This window comes from Esox lucius, chromosome 9 (genome assembly GCF_011004845.1).
Source record: "Esox lucius isolate fEsoLuc1 chromosome 9, fEsoLuc1.pri, whole genome shotgun sequence".
NCBI classification, from domain to species: domain Eukaryota; kingdom Metazoa; phylum Chordata; class Actinopteri; order Esociformes; family Esocidae; genus Esox; species Esox lucius.
Window position 1 is genome coordinate 5,803,727 of NC_047577.1, and position 16,516 is coordinate 5,820,242.

General features: G+C 47.4%; 1 protein-coding gene and 1 long non-coding RNA gene across 3 annotated transcripts in view; one reads left to right on the plus strand and one right to left on the minus strand.

The window, feature by feature from the left end:
* Window positions 1-760: 760 nt before the first annotated feature.
* Window positions 761-3,261, minus strand: si:dkey-27j5.5 (GTP-binding protein Rhes). The gene is made up of 2 exons (XM_010868441.4): window positions 2,490-3,261; window positions 761-1,495 (listed from the first exon to the last, which is right to left on the minus strand). Exons 1-2 carry the CDS (start codon window positions 3,151-3,153, stop codon window positions 957-959), a joined length of 1,203 nt encoding a protein of 400 aa, XP_010866743.4. The 5' UTR covers window positions 3,154-3,261; the 3' UTR covers window positions 761-956.
* Window positions 3,262-3,908: 647 nt separating this feature from the next.
* mycbpap overlaps window positions 3,909-16,516 on the plus strand; it is a 19,068-nt gene continuing 6,460 nt past the window's right edge. For both annotated transcript variants that reach the window (XR_003782234.2, XR_003782235.2), the window contains exons 1-14: window positions 3,909-4,172; window positions 6,684-6,808; window positions 6,922-7,084; window positions 7,562-7,668; window positions 7,789-7,972; window positions 8,476-8,591; window positions 8,726-8,876; window positions 9,126-9,244; window positions 11,522-11,646; window positions 11,958-12,066; window positions 14,276-14,468; window positions 14,852-14,976; window positions 15,412-15,474; window positions 15,772-15,918. This is a non-coding gene — a long non-coding RNA (mycbp associated protein). The remainder of the gene's footprint in view (window positions 4,173-6,683; window positions 6,809-6,921; window positions 7,085-7,561; window positions 7,669-7,788; window positions 7,973-8,475; window positions 8,592-8,725; window positions 8,877-9,125; window positions 9,245-11,521; window positions 11,647-11,957; window positions 12,067-14,275; window positions 14,469-14,851; window positions 14,977-15,411; window positions 15,475-15,771; window positions 15,919-16,516) is intronic.

The window sequence follows — 16,516 nt, forward strand, 5'->3', positions numbered from 1 at the left end:
TATATGGAAACTCCCATATAGCAGCAACATCTGTCACGATGAAAGGCTTTCACTGACCATGCAACAATTCAAAGGGCACAGAAAAGATGCACACACACACACGAATACACTCAGAAAGGACACAGTCTCGCTTAACTAAAGAACAACGGAGCACTGATTGCAAGTGGAGAAAGATGTTAGTCAGGGTAATTACCCCTATTCTTCAACAACTTCTTCATTGTTGTCATTATCATCACGTTAGATGTAGATTGAATTGGGCTTTGAGAGTGTAGGAATATGAATTGATCTATGTGTGCGAAACGTGTGTAAATAAAATGTCAAATATTAGTTTATAAACATAATGCATTTCGCTTTAAAACTGAAACGTGGAATATGAAAAGTCTAAAGCAGTTAGTAAATTGGCTAGTATAATCTGGTCGATCACGAATCCACTTGAGTCAATACTTTCCTGTTTGACACACACACGTACACACGCACACACGTACACACACACACACACACACACACACACACACACACACACACACACACACATACATACACACACATACACAAACACGCACACGCGCGTGCGCTCTCGCTCTCAGCCTCCCTCTTTCTCCGTGGGATTCCTGAAAGGTTTTATGTAACAGCCTCTGCATTCAAGTCCTTGACTCTGTGTGCTCCTGTTCCCACTCCTTCTTCAGCTGCTGCAGCGACACGCACACAATAATGCAGGATACTAGATGGATCGAAGATGTATTATAACCTTTTATTTGTTTCAAAAACCATAGTTCACATTAGATTGAACCACACGATATATTATTACATTATCGTAATTATTAGGTCTATGTACAATTCCATGGTTTAAATATTCGGTTCACGCACAAAGTTCAATCAAATAACAAGTTCTGCATACACGCTGCACTTCCTCGCTCCACCGGCAATTATAAACAGACTGGCTGTCTTTGGCTAACTCACTGGATCTGGCACTTCTCCAACGGCTTGCCGGGCTTCCGCGCCAAATTGGGGCCGAGGACCTGCCGGAGATCAGTACTGAAACTCGGTCTTCGAGCAAGCGGATACAACACCCCACACGGAGTCTCTGAGCCGGCTGCCGGGCTCCCTCTACCGGCCACGCAGCACGTCTTGATTGCCTGGTACGACCGAATCGAGACTTTGCGGTGCTGCGAGGGACCGGTCTCAGCTGGCAGCCCGCCCCGTTCAGCCAGAGCCTCGAACACATCCTCTAGGTTCGTGCTGTCTTTGGCAGAGGTCTCGAAGTAGGCGAAGTCCTCGCCGAGAGCTTGGTGCACCTCTTCTCGGGAGACGGCTCTCTCCTCAGGTGACAGGTCCACCTTGTTGGCGCAGACCACCGTAGGGACCCGTGCAGTCTGCCCCGGACCGGTGGGCTTGAGGAGCTTAGTCTTCGCGGTCAGGATCTCTGCGCGCAGGGCGCACACCTCCTCAAAAGAGCTCCGGTCATCCAGACTAAAGACCAGAAGAAAAATGTCACCTGTAGAACAACAGAAGGAAATGTTTACACATTAGACTTTCTTACAATAAGCCAAAGGCAGCAATTCGAACTGATGTTCCTCATTTGGAATAAATAAATGTAGTATATTATTATCATCACTGGTCTCAAGTTATTCTATAACTTTCTATTGTATTGTAGCATATTGACTATATTTTACCTAATGCTATATTAGGTCTATTAAGCTGCATTTATTCATGTTCTCTCATTAACGACATATCCTCTTTTACAGTACGCCTAAAACTTTTCATATGCATGTTTCATATGAATAATAGTTAGACACAAGGTGATACACCTTGGATACACCACGGCTGTATCCAGACCTCTCCTCTGTTGTCGTATTGGTTAAGTATATTGCTACTGTATAGCTCAGGGGGGGTCAGGGAATCCCAGGGTTTTCACTCTTTTCCAGGGTGGTCACATTGACCTGTCAGTAATATTGGGGAGGTCATGAGCCCCGTCCCATTAATTCTTCACCCGTAGTTTCTCCCTGGTATAATTACACTCACGTCGGTTCCCAGGTCTCAACCAGTCCCAAATGAGATTAACCCGGAATGTTTTAGCCCTGCAGATCTAGACTTCAATAGCAATCGTGTGCACTAAAGAAAGACACTAAGGGGTGTGGTACTGGATGTCAAATATACCATATTAAGGACTGTTCTTACGCACCAACGCCGAGTGACTGTAACAGCCAATTATCCTGGATAAGGCCACAAATATGTTTTTACTATTATTTATTGTTGTCAACGTAATAACAACACTATAACGTGTATTGCTGGGATACCTATGTGCTGATTAACATTGTCTTTCAGTCAATCAATCATCTAGGGCTCGAACCATCCGGTTTGTAAAGTGATCAAACAAAATACAACAAAAACAACAACAACAAAGGGGATTCAGCCGTAGCAAACTACAACCAACAGTTCACCATAATAAGGATTTCCATTAGCTTTTAATGTATGTTCCCGTTACGCACCGGTGAGTATAGACAGTCTCCGTTTTGCCGGGAAGCTCCTCTCTCCGGAGGCGTCAAGGATGTCAATCTGGTATGTCTCCCCGCGAATGTGAAACATTTTCCGGAGGAAATCCTCATAGGTCGGTTGGTACTCCTCCGCGAAGCCATCTCGGAGGTACCGCCGAAGGATGGAAGTCTTGCCCACACGCGGCGCACCCAGCACCACGATGCGCTTGCAGTTTTGCGGCTTTGTGGACTTCAGCGGGTCCGGTCTAGAGTCCTGGCCGACCCGCAGGTCGTTGACGCCAAGCTGACGGAGCCGGTTCTGCCCTTGGAGAACCAGCGTGGCAAGTTGGTCCAGTGGGGACCTTTTGCCGGGGTGGTCGCTGGAGAAAGGTGGAAGACGGCTTGCCGTGCTTGGGGACCGCACTCTCCCCTTCTCCTGGTGCTTCCACTGTGACGTGGCCATTTTCAGGATGCCCATGCTTGCTTTGAATCCCGGTGCGTTTTTGTACGCCAGCAGGACCTTGGAGGAGACAGGGCACACCGATCTGGCCCCGGCGGGGAACTCAGAAGGTCCTATGTCGGGGTTATGTGCTACGGGAGCGGTGATGGTGGTGGTAGCCGGTGGGCTGTTGGAGCGTTTCCCTTTTACCTCCATAATGTAGTCTCTCTTGAGTGTCATGTGAAATGTAAAATAGCCTGGATGGATCCTATAAGATCCCAGCCAATAGTGAGTTGTGGGTTCTATGCTTCATGCGCGCTTCGTGACACTGGTAGGTTAAAGCGCGTCTGGTCTGGGTGGTCTGGAAACCGAAGGCGTGTTGGTCTTTTTATACCCGTGCATGTACCGGGCTCGTCCACGTCACACAGCAGTGATCATCTGCTTACCTTTTCAAAGAGCTCGTCGCCAGCACTACTGGCTGACAGGCGTGGAGATCTTGTTTTGTTCTACAGGAGAACACTGAGTTTTTGCTGATCTGGTAACAATGGTAGCTGTAGCTGGCTACTACTGGGCACTCGACCATTAGGCCTTTGTACGTTGGTGTTGTTTAGAAACTTTGTGTTTTATCATTATCACGAGCATACAAATAAGTCACAAGGGACATATTCAAATCTTCAGTACAGGGTGATTAATCGTTATATGCCAAATGGACCAGTTAAAAAAAAAAATGCCTATGGCTATATATTATGAATGTCAATTTCATTTCATTTCTCTTTACAATATGTGCATACAATAATTGTTATGTGTTAGGCCTAATTTCTCTTCCCTAATTGCATAGAATTTGGATGCTTTTATTTTGTCAGATGATTACATCTTCCTGAGGGACAAGATATTTCCGTTGGGCGGCTGCGAAAGCGTCCGTTGCCATGGGTACAGCTCTGTTGCAGCAAGAAGGAAGAGGTCGGCATGTCAAGGCTAGCTGAGCTGGTGCTAACGTTAGCTCTGTTTTCAAGGGTGATTTAACGTTGTATTATTTAAAAAAAATTTATTTCAATTTTATGCATTTGTGACACCAATGTAGCACAAACAACTTCATAAATTGCCACGCTCATTTATGTGACTAGCAAACGTTGACTAACTTTAGCTACAGTCCACATTACTGATAGCATCGTTCTGTATCCTAAACATTGACATGGCAAGTATAAGCAAATCCACTGGAAAAACTCCTAAAAAGGACACGAGATCCCGGACTCCTCCAGGTATGTAGAATATAGAATATGTCTTGCTAAAATAGCAGCTCACTAAACATACACATGCATAGAAACACACTTGTACTTTATCTCTGTTCCTAACTGAAAGTACTTTCCTTGTTTTTTAACATTAGTGGGTCACAATGCCATCTTTGTAGACATGGACAGAAAGTGGGAGGAATTTTGGTCATGAATAAGAGAATAAAAGAGAAAGTGAGTGAGTGAAAGAGCGAGAGCATGGCAAGAACAATACTTCCAAGGACACAGTGACATCTAATTTCCTGTCTTTACACTAAAGCAGAGTTTTGTCTTTCTTGTGTGAATACCTGTGTGTGTGTGTGTGTGTTTGTGTGAACACTGGCTGGTCTTGGTGCTCCTCAAAGATGACAAATAACCTAGTACTTTTCCATTTAAAATCAGGCCATGGGCCCATTCCCGAATGGGTGCTGGACCCTGAGCCCCTCAAACTCAACTACGGACCTCGCGGCATAAGAATTGAGTACACTGGTGTAGCGTGGTGAAACCGGGCCCGGGTGCAAGATGTCCTTACAAGCCCCCCCACACACGGTACAAAACATATGGAGCGATATAAAGGCATGTCAAGCCGATCCTGCCGTAGAATATGCTGCCATCCGTCGTCTGATTGGGATAACGCAATAGAAACGCACAAGGTCAAATAGAAATACAACATCATGTGATGAGAGAGGCCAAGCACGCCCCCCACCCCCACCGCTGGCCCTGCCCCCCCCCCCAGTGGTCGAGTACCCCCCGACCTATGCACCCGGGAAGATCTGTGAGGATACGCCTGGTTTACGTTGATGGGTGAATCTACTGACACCCGTCAAACTTGTCTGTCACTGGCACCTGGAGTTAACGGCTTAGCAGCTTTGGCCGCTGCGCACACCTGACACGACACAGACTGTACTGTGCCTCAGAATAGACTTGGGGGGGGGAGACAGGAGGGAGCCAGAGAACAGGGGGAGGAGGGAGGTATATGGAGGAGGGGAGGTATACAGAGATGGGATGAGGGAGGTAGAGGAGGGAGGGAGACGGAGAGGGGGAGGAGGGAGGCACGTTGTGATGGGGGGGAGGGTAGATAGTGAGGGGAGGAGGGAGAAAGACTGAGAGGAAGGGAGAGGAGGGAAACAGAGAGGGGGAGGATGGAGGGTGATACAGAGGAGGGGGGAGGTTGAGAGGGAAGGAAGCGGTGGATGAAGTGCGACTGTTTTATAAAACATATTATAACAATATTTTGGACATCTTTGACAGGGAATGGAGGGGGGAGGTAGAGAAGTGAGAGTGAGATTCGCAGTGACCCAGGAAATCCCTGCTGACGATGTCTGCCCCCTCCCCGGGCGATGCTAGCCAATTTCCATCGCCCATGGGGCTTCCTGTCAGATGGGTGCGCAGTCAATTATCAACCCTCTAATTGTGTGGCGGACAGCTTTGGTGCCTGGAAAGGGAAGGAGGGAGGAGAGGTGAGGGAGAACACCAGGGAGTGAATACGATAGGGAAGGATGGAGCAAAGCAGGAGAATGGGAGGAGGGGTTAGGAGCGAAAGATGAGTGGTGGGTTCTGTGGTGGTCATGGTAACCAGGGACAGAGTTGGAGAACACCACCACGTCGTATCTGTGTTGTACGTCACTGTGTGCACGTGTGTGTGCACGTATGTGTGCACGTGTGTGTGCACGTGTGTGTGCACGTGTGTGTGCACGTGTGTGTGCACGTGTGTGTGTGTGGGGGGGGTGTGTGGGGGGGGTGTGTGTGTGGGGGTGTGTGTGTGTGCATGTGTGTGGGGGGGGGTGTGTGTGTGTGTGGGGGGGTTCTTCTTCCATACCCTTTCTCTCATAGTCAGGGGGTCAGCGGGTGTATCATAAACCATTAGCTGAGTGCCTGCATCATTTCTCGGTCTGAATGTGTTTTTTTTTCCATTTATAATTATGTATATTTTTAGCCTCCCTTTTGCATCCTTTTCTTCAACTTCTTAAAATACATTTGTATCTATGGCCCTGTATCATCGCAAAACCTCCTACCCAGCTCTGGATCTGTGCTGAGCCATTCTGCTCCAGTAGTAGCTAGAGCGCAGTGAGACCAGGTAATCCCTGCTGACAAAGTCTCCCCCCTGGCATTGCAATGCTGGGCAGTGTCATCGCTAGCGCAGCTTCCTGTCCGCTTGGCTCAGAGTCGAGGCTCAGACCTAGACTGTGATGGTCAGCTTTGGCGCATAGAAAGCGCATCTAAGACGGCCTCGCGACCTAGGACGCGTGTCTTTGTGCATCTTTTTCATGACGGTGTGTCCGAGGTGGTCGTCTAATTCGCCAAGGACCAGTCAAACGAGTCGGGTGTCTTCGTTCAGATATTCAGATCGGTCTGTCTGTCTGTTCCGCTGTTATTGTTGGTGTGGTGGTCAGCAACGCTCCTCGTTGTAATACCTGGTTTATGATAGGGAATTTGACGCAGAATGGTCGCAATGGGATTTGGACAGTCGGTGACGACATGGCTCATCTTTTCCTCTCCCAGAGAAGAACCGTCTCAGGGGGTCAGAGGAGTCTTCGTCGTTCGCGTGTGAAGAGCAGCCTCAGAGCCCCACTCTGAAAGGAGAAGATATCCAGGCCCTGGCCATCCGACCAGAGGACCTGGAGAAGGTGTGTGTGTGTGCTGCTACCTACAACACACAGTGTATGTGTGCGTGTGTGTTTGTGGATGTATACACATAGTGTGTACATTATATGTGTGTATTTCTTGCTTATGTACGTAGTTCCGGGTACCCCAGCCCCCTAAAGAACCCCAGAAACCTTCAGCAGTGACCCGGGTGCTGGTGCGTAAGACACGCCCACCTGATGACATCAGGAAGGGGAGGACGGTGGCGGTGGCTCGCCCCCTGACCACGGACAGCACAACACACCCTCTGGACTACACGGGTGAGCCGTGCTCTACCGCCCCCTGTGGTCGGAGGGGTGAAATACAGGCAGGGGTTGAATGAGCCGGCCTCAGAGCTACGGAATGGTCAGCATTCTCAAACCGACCAATCTGATTCTTATTATTTCAGTCAGTTTAGAGCTGGGCTTGTGTAAATACCTCCAACACGTGGACAGATGTTTTTCCTCTCCGTTTAGGGTAGCTCCAGTGAGACATGGTAGCTATTACAGGATATAATTAAATTAGGGAAAATGGATATATAATATAATTATTGCTGTAACACTACCCACCTAATACTACAATTTATAATCAACGCATGGAGCAATCAAGGTGTGCTGGGGTGGAAGCTAAGAATACATCTCAATTTGTGTTACGGGAATAGATTGAGAAGCTCTGTTGTAGTTTATTTGATCCCAATGTTGGATATGTATTTAGGTTCATTAGACAAATATATGGCTCTGATGGATTGGTTTTGTCAGGACCAGGAGGACCTCGCTTCGACGCCCACGGGATGGTCCTCCCCCACAGCATTCTGGGTAGTCTGGAGGACTTCAGGATGGAGATGCAGGCCAGGGGAGAGACTGAGGTGAGAGAAGACGTCATGATAGGAAATTCCTTCTGACGACATTTGGTTGTAAAGCAATTCAATGGAACCATGACATTGTTCCCTTCTCTCTTCATCTTCTGCTCCCACTCTTCTCTCCAGCTGGTGAGGCGGGTGCCAGCCCCCCAGGGAGGTCGCCCCCCTGTCTTGGTTGGGGGGCTGGGTCAGAGGGGTGCGGAGACGCCCCCTCCTCACCCAATGGGCCAGAGAGATGTCCAGAGCCACGCCCTGGAGCACTGGCGCTCACACATGGCAGCCAGACGACACCAGCAGGACCTCATCTCCAGTAAGACCTCCGGGACTACAACTACCATCTACAAACTGATTTACAACTACAACTGCTATCACTACACTAATGTAGAACTACAGCTACCATCACTACACTGATGAAGAACTACAGCTACCATCACTACACTAATGTAGAACTACAGCTACCATCACTACACTGATGAAGAACTACAGCTACCATCACTACACTGATGAGAACTACAGCTACCATCACTACACTGATGAAGAACAACAGCTACCATCACAACACTGATGAAGAACTACAGCTACCATCACTACACTGATGAAGAACTACAGCTACCATCACTACACTGACATAGAATGACAACTAGCATCACCACACACAGGACCTTATCTACAGGACCTCCAGAAGGACTACAACTAATTTCACTAAACTACAACTACCATCAATAGAATGCTACGGTCACGATGTGATACAGAAAAGATATCATGAATATCATCAAAACATCGCTCCCTCTCTGTCTCTGTCTCTCAATGTAGACCTGCTGCAGAAACCAGTAGAGTGTCTGTTGATGACCCAGACCAGCCGTTTCAGGGAGATCCAGGAGCAGAGAGAAGTCGTCTCCCGGGCCCTGCCATCCAGACACCCTGGACAGGTCGGAAACACCTGCCTGTCTGTACTGTGTGTGTCTCTGTCGCATTTCCAGCCATGTAAAACTAACCTGACTGTGTGTGTGTGTGTGTTGTTTTGATGTGTATGTGCTTACACATGCATGTGTGTGTGTGTCAGGGCTACCGTGTGGGCAGTGAGTTCTGGAGCCTCCCCCAGAGGTTTGGTGATGAGCTGAGTGGCATATCAGCCACCCTGACCAGGACACAGAGAGGACAATGGGAACCTGTCACACACATCGCTCAGCCCCAGAGCGTCCGCAAGGAGACAGGTGCCCACACACACACACACACACACACACGCACACACACACATGGTCATCCTTTGAGGAATAAATTAGCATATATCAGGAACCAGGGCCTCGCAACCAATTGTCTGTCAAGTCAAAATGTTCAGGTAGATTTCTCTCTCTCTCTCTATCTCTCTCCCTCCACCCCCCCACCTCTCCTCTCTCCCTCCCACCCCCGTCTCCCTCCCTCCCCCTCCCACCCCCCCTCTGTGTAATGTGTGTATCATGTAGGCCTCGTGACCCCAGAGAAGGTCTGTTCGGCCAGCAGGACCTGGAATCAGAGTCAGTACCTGCAGGAGCAACGACATGAGCTCAGAGACGTCCTCAAAGACCTGGACTTCAACCAGCCTGTAAGACACACACAGAGACACACGGGCGCACGCACACACACACACACACACACACTCTCACACAACTCTCCAAACACCATCGTCCCTCTACAAAGCAGCTGACTGTAGATACCAGCTTCATTAATCCCCTCTTCAGAAACCACTGGACACCCACATGTCGCTTAACAGCCAACCAGGATCACTTTACCTCCCACTCTGCACCCCTCCACACAGACCCCCTTTACCTCCCAATCCACACCCCTCCACACAGACCCCCTTTACCTCCCACTCCACACCCCTCCACACAGACCCCCTTTACCTCCCACTCCACACCCCTCCACACAGACCCCCTTTACCTCCCACTCCACACCCCTCCACACAGACCCCCTTTACCTCCCACTCCACACCCCTCCTTGGGGTTAGGGTTTTATGGGTGTTTCAACTGTAATGGTTAAGGTTAGGGTTATATGGCTGTTTCAACTGTAATGGTTAAGGTTAGGGTTATATGGGTGTTTCAACTGTAATGGTTAAGGTTAGGGTTATATGGGTGTTTCAACTGTAATGGATAAGGTTAGGGTTATATGGCTGTTTCAACTGTAATGGTTAAGGTTAGGGTTATATGGCTGTTTCAACTGTAATGGTTAAGGTTAGGGTTATATGGGTGTTTCCACGGTAATGGTTAAGATTAGGGTTATATGGGTGTTTCAGCGGTAATGGTTAAGATTAGGGTTATATGGGTGTTTCAGCGGTAATGGTTAAGGTTAGGGTTATGTGGGTATTTCAGCGGTAATGTTTAAGGTTAGGGTTATATGGGTGTTTCAGCGGTAATGGTTAAGGTTAGGGTTATGTGGGTATTTCAGCGGTAATGGTTAAGGTTAGGGTTATATGGGTGTTTCAGCGGTAATGGTTAAGGTTAGGGTTAGGAGTTGAAATCAGTTGTGATTCCAAACCAGTTTTCACGAGTATAGTAAATAAAGCCAGTGTGTCAAGTCAGTGTGTGTGTGTCGGTGTGTATGTGTGTGTGTCGGTGTGTGTGCCAGTGTGTGTCTGTGTGTCCGGTGTTACAGTAACCCAGGCTACCATTAGGCCCATTACTGAAACAGCTCTCTGTCCTCCTGAACATGACGTTCTATAGACCCGCTGGGGTTAGTTTGTGCTGCCTGTCACTGTTACCTAGGGATTAAGCAGCCCTATTTCACTTGCCTGACAACCCCTCTCCATGCACTCTAGCGTTCGCTCCATATTTCAGTATGAGACGCCTTCCATGACAATTGTTTAGTAGGTGCCAGGTTGAGGGGTGTTTTAAGAACAAAATAATTTCCAACCGATCAGAGAATTTAAGCCAGTCACAAATGTTCTAAATGTTGCTTTGCCCGTGCATGTGTTCTGGCTTTGGACCGACCTAATAATTTTTAGCACCAATCAGACGGAACCCATCTGTTTCTGGGACCAATCAGACAGAAGCCAACTGTGTCTGGGACCAATCCCAACATTTGGGTCATACTTTACGATCTACAAATCATCCTGGCGCTCCTCAGACACCTTGCAGTAAAGAATCTAACACCCCTAGGCTTCTGGACAATTCACTGGATGTTCCCGGAACGGTTGTTCTCGGGTCTCGATATGCGGGTATACAGTGAGATTGACAAGCACCCCATTTTCTCTATAGTGCACTGTAGTTTCCTTAGTAATGGAATGGTTCCCACGGGCACCCAGGTCCAGGTCAGTGCAGTTGTCAAAGCAACAGCAGCCAGAGGACGGAGGAGTGCTGAAGTGCACCTGGTTAAGAGAGTGTTTATTTAGCCCGTGTTCTCACTGTCAGTCTGCAACACACAGCTCTTACTCTGTCTTCCCCATTGTCTCTCTCTCTCTGTCTTCCCATTGTCTTATCTCTTTCTTTATTTCATTCTTTCTTTCTTTCTCTCTCAGTTAATGAACAGGATGATTTGGTGTTGAATTTTTAAAAACATTTCTGTTTATGTTTCTGTAATGTAAGTGTTTGTTGTATTTTGGGTTCATGGAACCAATAAACTTATTCTAAAACTCAACTCTCTCTCTCTCTCTCTCTCACACTCTCTCTCTTCGTCTCCCCCATTCACTCTCTCACTCTGCCTCCCCCATTCTCTCTCTCCCTCACTGTCTTTCACTCTGTCTAAACCTTTTTCTCTCTATGTCTCTCTCTCTCAATGTCTCTGTCTGTGTCTGTCTATCTCTCACTTTGTCTCTCTCATTGTCTCGGTCTCTGTCTGTCTGTCTATCTCTCTCTTTGTCTCTGTCTCTGTCTGTCTGTCTCTCTAGGAGATAGATGGACTGGAGGTGATTGGCTCAGCACAGCCCTTCACGTCTGTCATGGTGAAACGGAGCCCCCTATTGGAGGAGGAGGAGGAAAGGGAAGAGCTTAAGAGAGCAGAGCAGGAGAACAAGTAAAGAATACACACACACTCTTATTCCCTCTATAACTGACTGAAATAGTGCAGAATACAGGGAGCAGGGCGCCATTAGAGACACACCCAACCAGAATACATGGAGCAGGGCACCATTAGAGACACACCCACCCAGAATACAGGGAGCAGGGCGCCATTAGAGACACACCAACCCAGAATACATGGAGCAGGGCGCCATTAGTGACACACCCAACCAGAATACAGGGAGCAGGGCGCCATTAGAGACACACCCACCCAGAATACATGGAGCAGGGTGCCATTAGAGACACACCCACTCTGTCTCCTGCCAGTGACCCGCTGTCGCAGTTTGATGATGTCATGCTGGACATGCTGCTGGTGCCTGCGTTAAGGTTCTGCGGTGAACCTGCCCGCTGGACCGGCAACTCTACCTCTCACAAGGTACACACCCGCACGCACACACACGCACACACACGCACACACACGCACACACACGCACACACACGCACACACACGCACACGATGATGTAATGACTTTGTGTAATTAATCAATATTATATTAGTAATTAGTAATATACTATTTATTAATAAGTGGTCTCTTAATTTTTTATATATTTTTTTAATAATATATACATGCATACAGCTCTGGAAAAAATTACGAGACCACTGCGGAATTATCAGTTTCTCTGGTTTTACGATTTGTAGGTATGTGTTTGAGTAAAATTTACATTTTTGTTTTATTCTATAAACTACTGACAACATTTCTTCCAAATTCCAAATAAAAATATTGTCATTTAGAGTATTTATTTGAAGAAAATAACAACTGGTCAAAATAACAAAAAAAAGATGCATTGTTTTCAGACCTAAAATAATGCAAAGAAAACAAATTCATATTCATTTTTAACAACAAAATACTAATGTTTTAACTTAGGAAGAGTTCAGAAATCAATATTTGGTGGAATAACCCTGATTTTTAATCACAGCTTTCATGCGTCTTGGCATGCTCTCCACCAGTCTGTCACATTGCTGTTGTGTGACTTTATGCCACTCCTGGCACAAAAATCTTTGTTTGATGGCTTGTGACCATCCATCTTCCTCTTGATCAAATTCCAGAGGTTTTCTATGGCGTTCAGGTCTGGATATTGGGCTGGCCATGACAGGGTCCTCCATCCACACCTTGATTGACCTGGCTGTGTAGCATGGAGCATTGTCCTGCTGGAAAAAACTCTCAGAGTTGGGGAACATTGTCAGGGCAGAAGGAAGCAGGCGTTCTTCCAGGATAACCTTGTACTTGGCTTGATTCAGGTATCCTTCACAAAGACAAATCTGCCCGATTCCAATCCTTGCTGAAACATTCCCAGATCATCACTGATCCTCCACCAAATTCCACAGTGGGTATGAGACACTATGGCTTGTAGGCCTCTCCAGGTCTCCGTCTAACCATTAGACAACCAGGTGTTGGGCAAAGCTAAAAATCTGACTTGCCAGAGAAGATGACCTTACTCCATTCCTCTACAGTCCAATCCTTATGGTCTTTTGCAAATTTCAGCCTTGCTCTTCTTTGCTTCTCATTGATGAATGGCTTTTTTCTAGCTTTGCACAACTTCAGCCCTGCCCCTAGAAGCCTGATTCGAACTGTCCTTGCCGTGCACTTCACTCCAGCTGCTGTTTGCCATTCTATTTGTAGGTCACTTGATGTCATCCTACAGTTGTTGAGTGACATTTGAATGAGTTGACGGTCATCTCGGTCGTTTTCGCCCTCTGCCAATCTGTAGCTTTGTTGTCCACAATGTCTGTTGCTTGACCTTGTTCTTATGAACAGCCGTCTTTGAAATGTTCAGGATGGAAGCAACCTGACGCTCACTGTATCCCTCTGCCAGTAAACCCTTCTTTTCCTCACTCAAAGCTTTTCTTTTCAACTCTTTTGTCATGCTGAATAGTAATTTTTTATTCTAATTACCTTTGAGGTACTACTTGTACAGTTTTTGCCATTCAGCTGGTCCTATTCCAAGAGCATAGTGATGACCACACCAGTGTTTTTTATACTTTTCCTCATTAAATTAAATTTGGTTCAGGTAATCACCTAATCAGTACCTCATTAAGTCAAATGAGGTGTGCCTGTGTTGGAATTTAACAGACACTGGAATGGAACGGCTGCTATCCATGTAGAGATGCAAATTTAAGAAAACATTTCTTAGAGCTGTATATATATATATATATATATATATATAAACAATATGAACTACATTTATATATTATTTTTAAACAGTTTTTCTTGAACCTGTTATCTGGACCTTAACCCCAAACTACTTGAAACTACCCCTTTAAGCAAAAACATTTGCAAAACCTGCAAACTTTTCATGCAAACTTTTGGTTCTGAAAAGATTGGATGTACAAATACAAGTACACACACACACACACACACACTAGACCCATAACCTGTAGACACTAGACTAATAAAACCTTTGATGGTAATGTGTTGAGTGGGTGTTTAAGGATTTAAACATGCAATTAAACATTTTCAGCCACTAAAATAATTCCTTTGTCTGCCCAAAAGCTGATAATTCTATCCCTCCCACTCCCTTTCTCCAACCTCCATCCAAACCTGCACCCTCTCTTTCCCCCCCTTCTCTCCTTCTGCCTCCCCCAGGGGGAGGTGGGCATCAGTGCCCGTGTGACGTTTGAGGCCCTGGCGGGAGAGAGGAGCAGTTCCCACCTGGTTCTGCAGAACGAGGGCAGCACAGCCATTTACTACAGCTGGCAGCGCCTGCCGTTACCGCACAACTTCCCCGACGCCAGGACACGCACGCACACTCAACACTTTTACTTCGACACCTCCACGGGTACACACAAACACACACACATACACACTCATACACACACCGTGTTTTTGTTAACACAGCTGGCGGCGCCTGCCATTAACGCACAGCTTCCCCGACGCCAGGACACGCACACTCAACACTTCTACTTAAACACCTCCACCGGTACACACACACACACACACTCACACTCACAAACACACACACACTCAGTGTTTTTGTTAACACAGCTGGCAGCCAGTACGTCAGTGCATGTCATCATTGGAACCTGCATTATCTTCCTTTCTGTCCTTCTCACGCTCTCTCCCCCTGGTCTCTCCCCCATCTCGCTCCCACAATCTCTCATCCATCTCCCTCTCTCTCCCCCGAATGGCTCCCTCTCCCTCCTCCCTGTTCTTTGTCCTCAGGTGTGATTCTACCAGGGTCCAGCCGGCACGTTGAGTTCATATTTAAGTCAGACGTCCCGGGCATCAGGAGTGAAGTGTGGCGTCTCAACACACACCCTGTCCTGCTGGGAGGAGCCTCCATGCAGGTCAGAATTACCACTGCAATGTACTGTTCAACACCTCCTCCACTAGCCGTCCCGTTACCTCACTAAAGACTGCTGTCCCAACACTAGCCGTCCCGTTACCTCACTAAAGACTGCTGTCCCAACACCTCCTCCACTAGCCCTCCCGTTACCTCACTAAAGACTGCTGTCCCAACACCTCCTCCACTAGCCCTCCCGTTACCTCACTAAAGACTGCTGTCCCAACACCTCCTCCACTAGCCGTCCCGTTACCTCACTAAAGACTGCTGTCCCAACACCTCCTCCACTACCCGTCCTGTTACCTCACTAAATACTGCTGTCCCAACACCTCCTACACTACCCGTCCCGTTACCTCACTAAAGACTGCTGTCCCAACACCTCCTCCACTACCCCTCCCGTTACCTCACTAAAGACTGCTGTCCCAACACCTCCTGCCAGGTCACACTGAGGGGCGTGGCCACCTACCTGGATAAGACAGCAGACCAAAGACACGCCTTGGAGGTAGGATTGTGTGTGTACTGATGTTTGTTTAATCGTGTCTGCGTGTGTGTGTGTGTATAGTGTAACTCTGGTAGCCTGTGTGTGTCTGTGTGTTTAGAGAGAGCTGCAGCAGAGGGAAGCTGTGTCGGTGTGTCGGTCGTTGGTGTGTGTGTGTGTATAGTGTAACTCTGGTAGCCTGTGTGTGTCTGTGTGTTTAGAGAGAGCTGCAGCAGAGGGAAGCTGTGTCGGTGTGTCGGTCGTTGGTGTGTGTGTGTGTATAGTGTAACTCTGGTAGCCTGTGTGTGTCTGTGTGTTTAGAGAGAGCTGCAGCAGAGGGAAGCTGTGTCGGTGTGTCGGTCGTTGGTGTCTGATGTGTTGCGAGGCGTCCGGACACCAGACAGACCCAGCTCACCTGCTGAGCTCTACACCACCGAGGAAGAACACTTCCACCACAGAAACCCAGAGGTACATGAAGCCTTATGGAGGCAATCAGATTCTTGCGATTTAATGCAGTAGAAGGGGGCAATTACTAGAGTTTTGGCTAAAGCCCCACCCAGAGCTACCCTAACGTAAAGCAGGCTAGAGCTACCCTAACGTAAAGCAGGCTAGAGCTACCCTAACGTAAAGCAGGCTAGAGCTACCCTAATGTAAAGCAGGCTAGAGCTACCCTAACGTAAAGCAGGCTAGAGCTACCCTAACTTAAAGCAGGCTAGAGCTACCCTAATGTAAAGCAGGCTAGAGCTACCCTAACGTAATATTTTGGGATTTGACACAATGGCACTGTCTTTTGATCAGGTCTCACTGGTCTGTACTGGACAGATGAGCACTGTTCAAAACAACACTAGTTACATCATCAGCCATCAACCATCATGGCTTTGGTCATTCATGTGAATCGGTCCTCTCTCTGATATCAATAACAGATCTAACAGGAAAATAACACAGCCCTAAATCTAAATAAAATGACACCTTTTGTTAGTAAGGAGGAACATATTGTGTATGTGTGTTTCTTTTTTTAGGGGATAAAATAGAAGTAAAATTTAGGCTGAAAATGTGCTGACCAATG

Excerpts from the sequence above, each read along its gene's own strand:
- si:dkey-27j5.5 (XM_010868441.4), bottom strand. The coding sequence starts at position 3,153 with ATGACACTCAAGAGAGACTACATTATGGAGGTAAAAGGGAAACGCTCC. Across the intron at positions 1,496-2,489 it reads GAGACTGTCTATACTCACCG|GTGACATTTTTCTTCTGGTC; the intron begins GTGCGTAACGGG and ends GTTGTTCTACAG.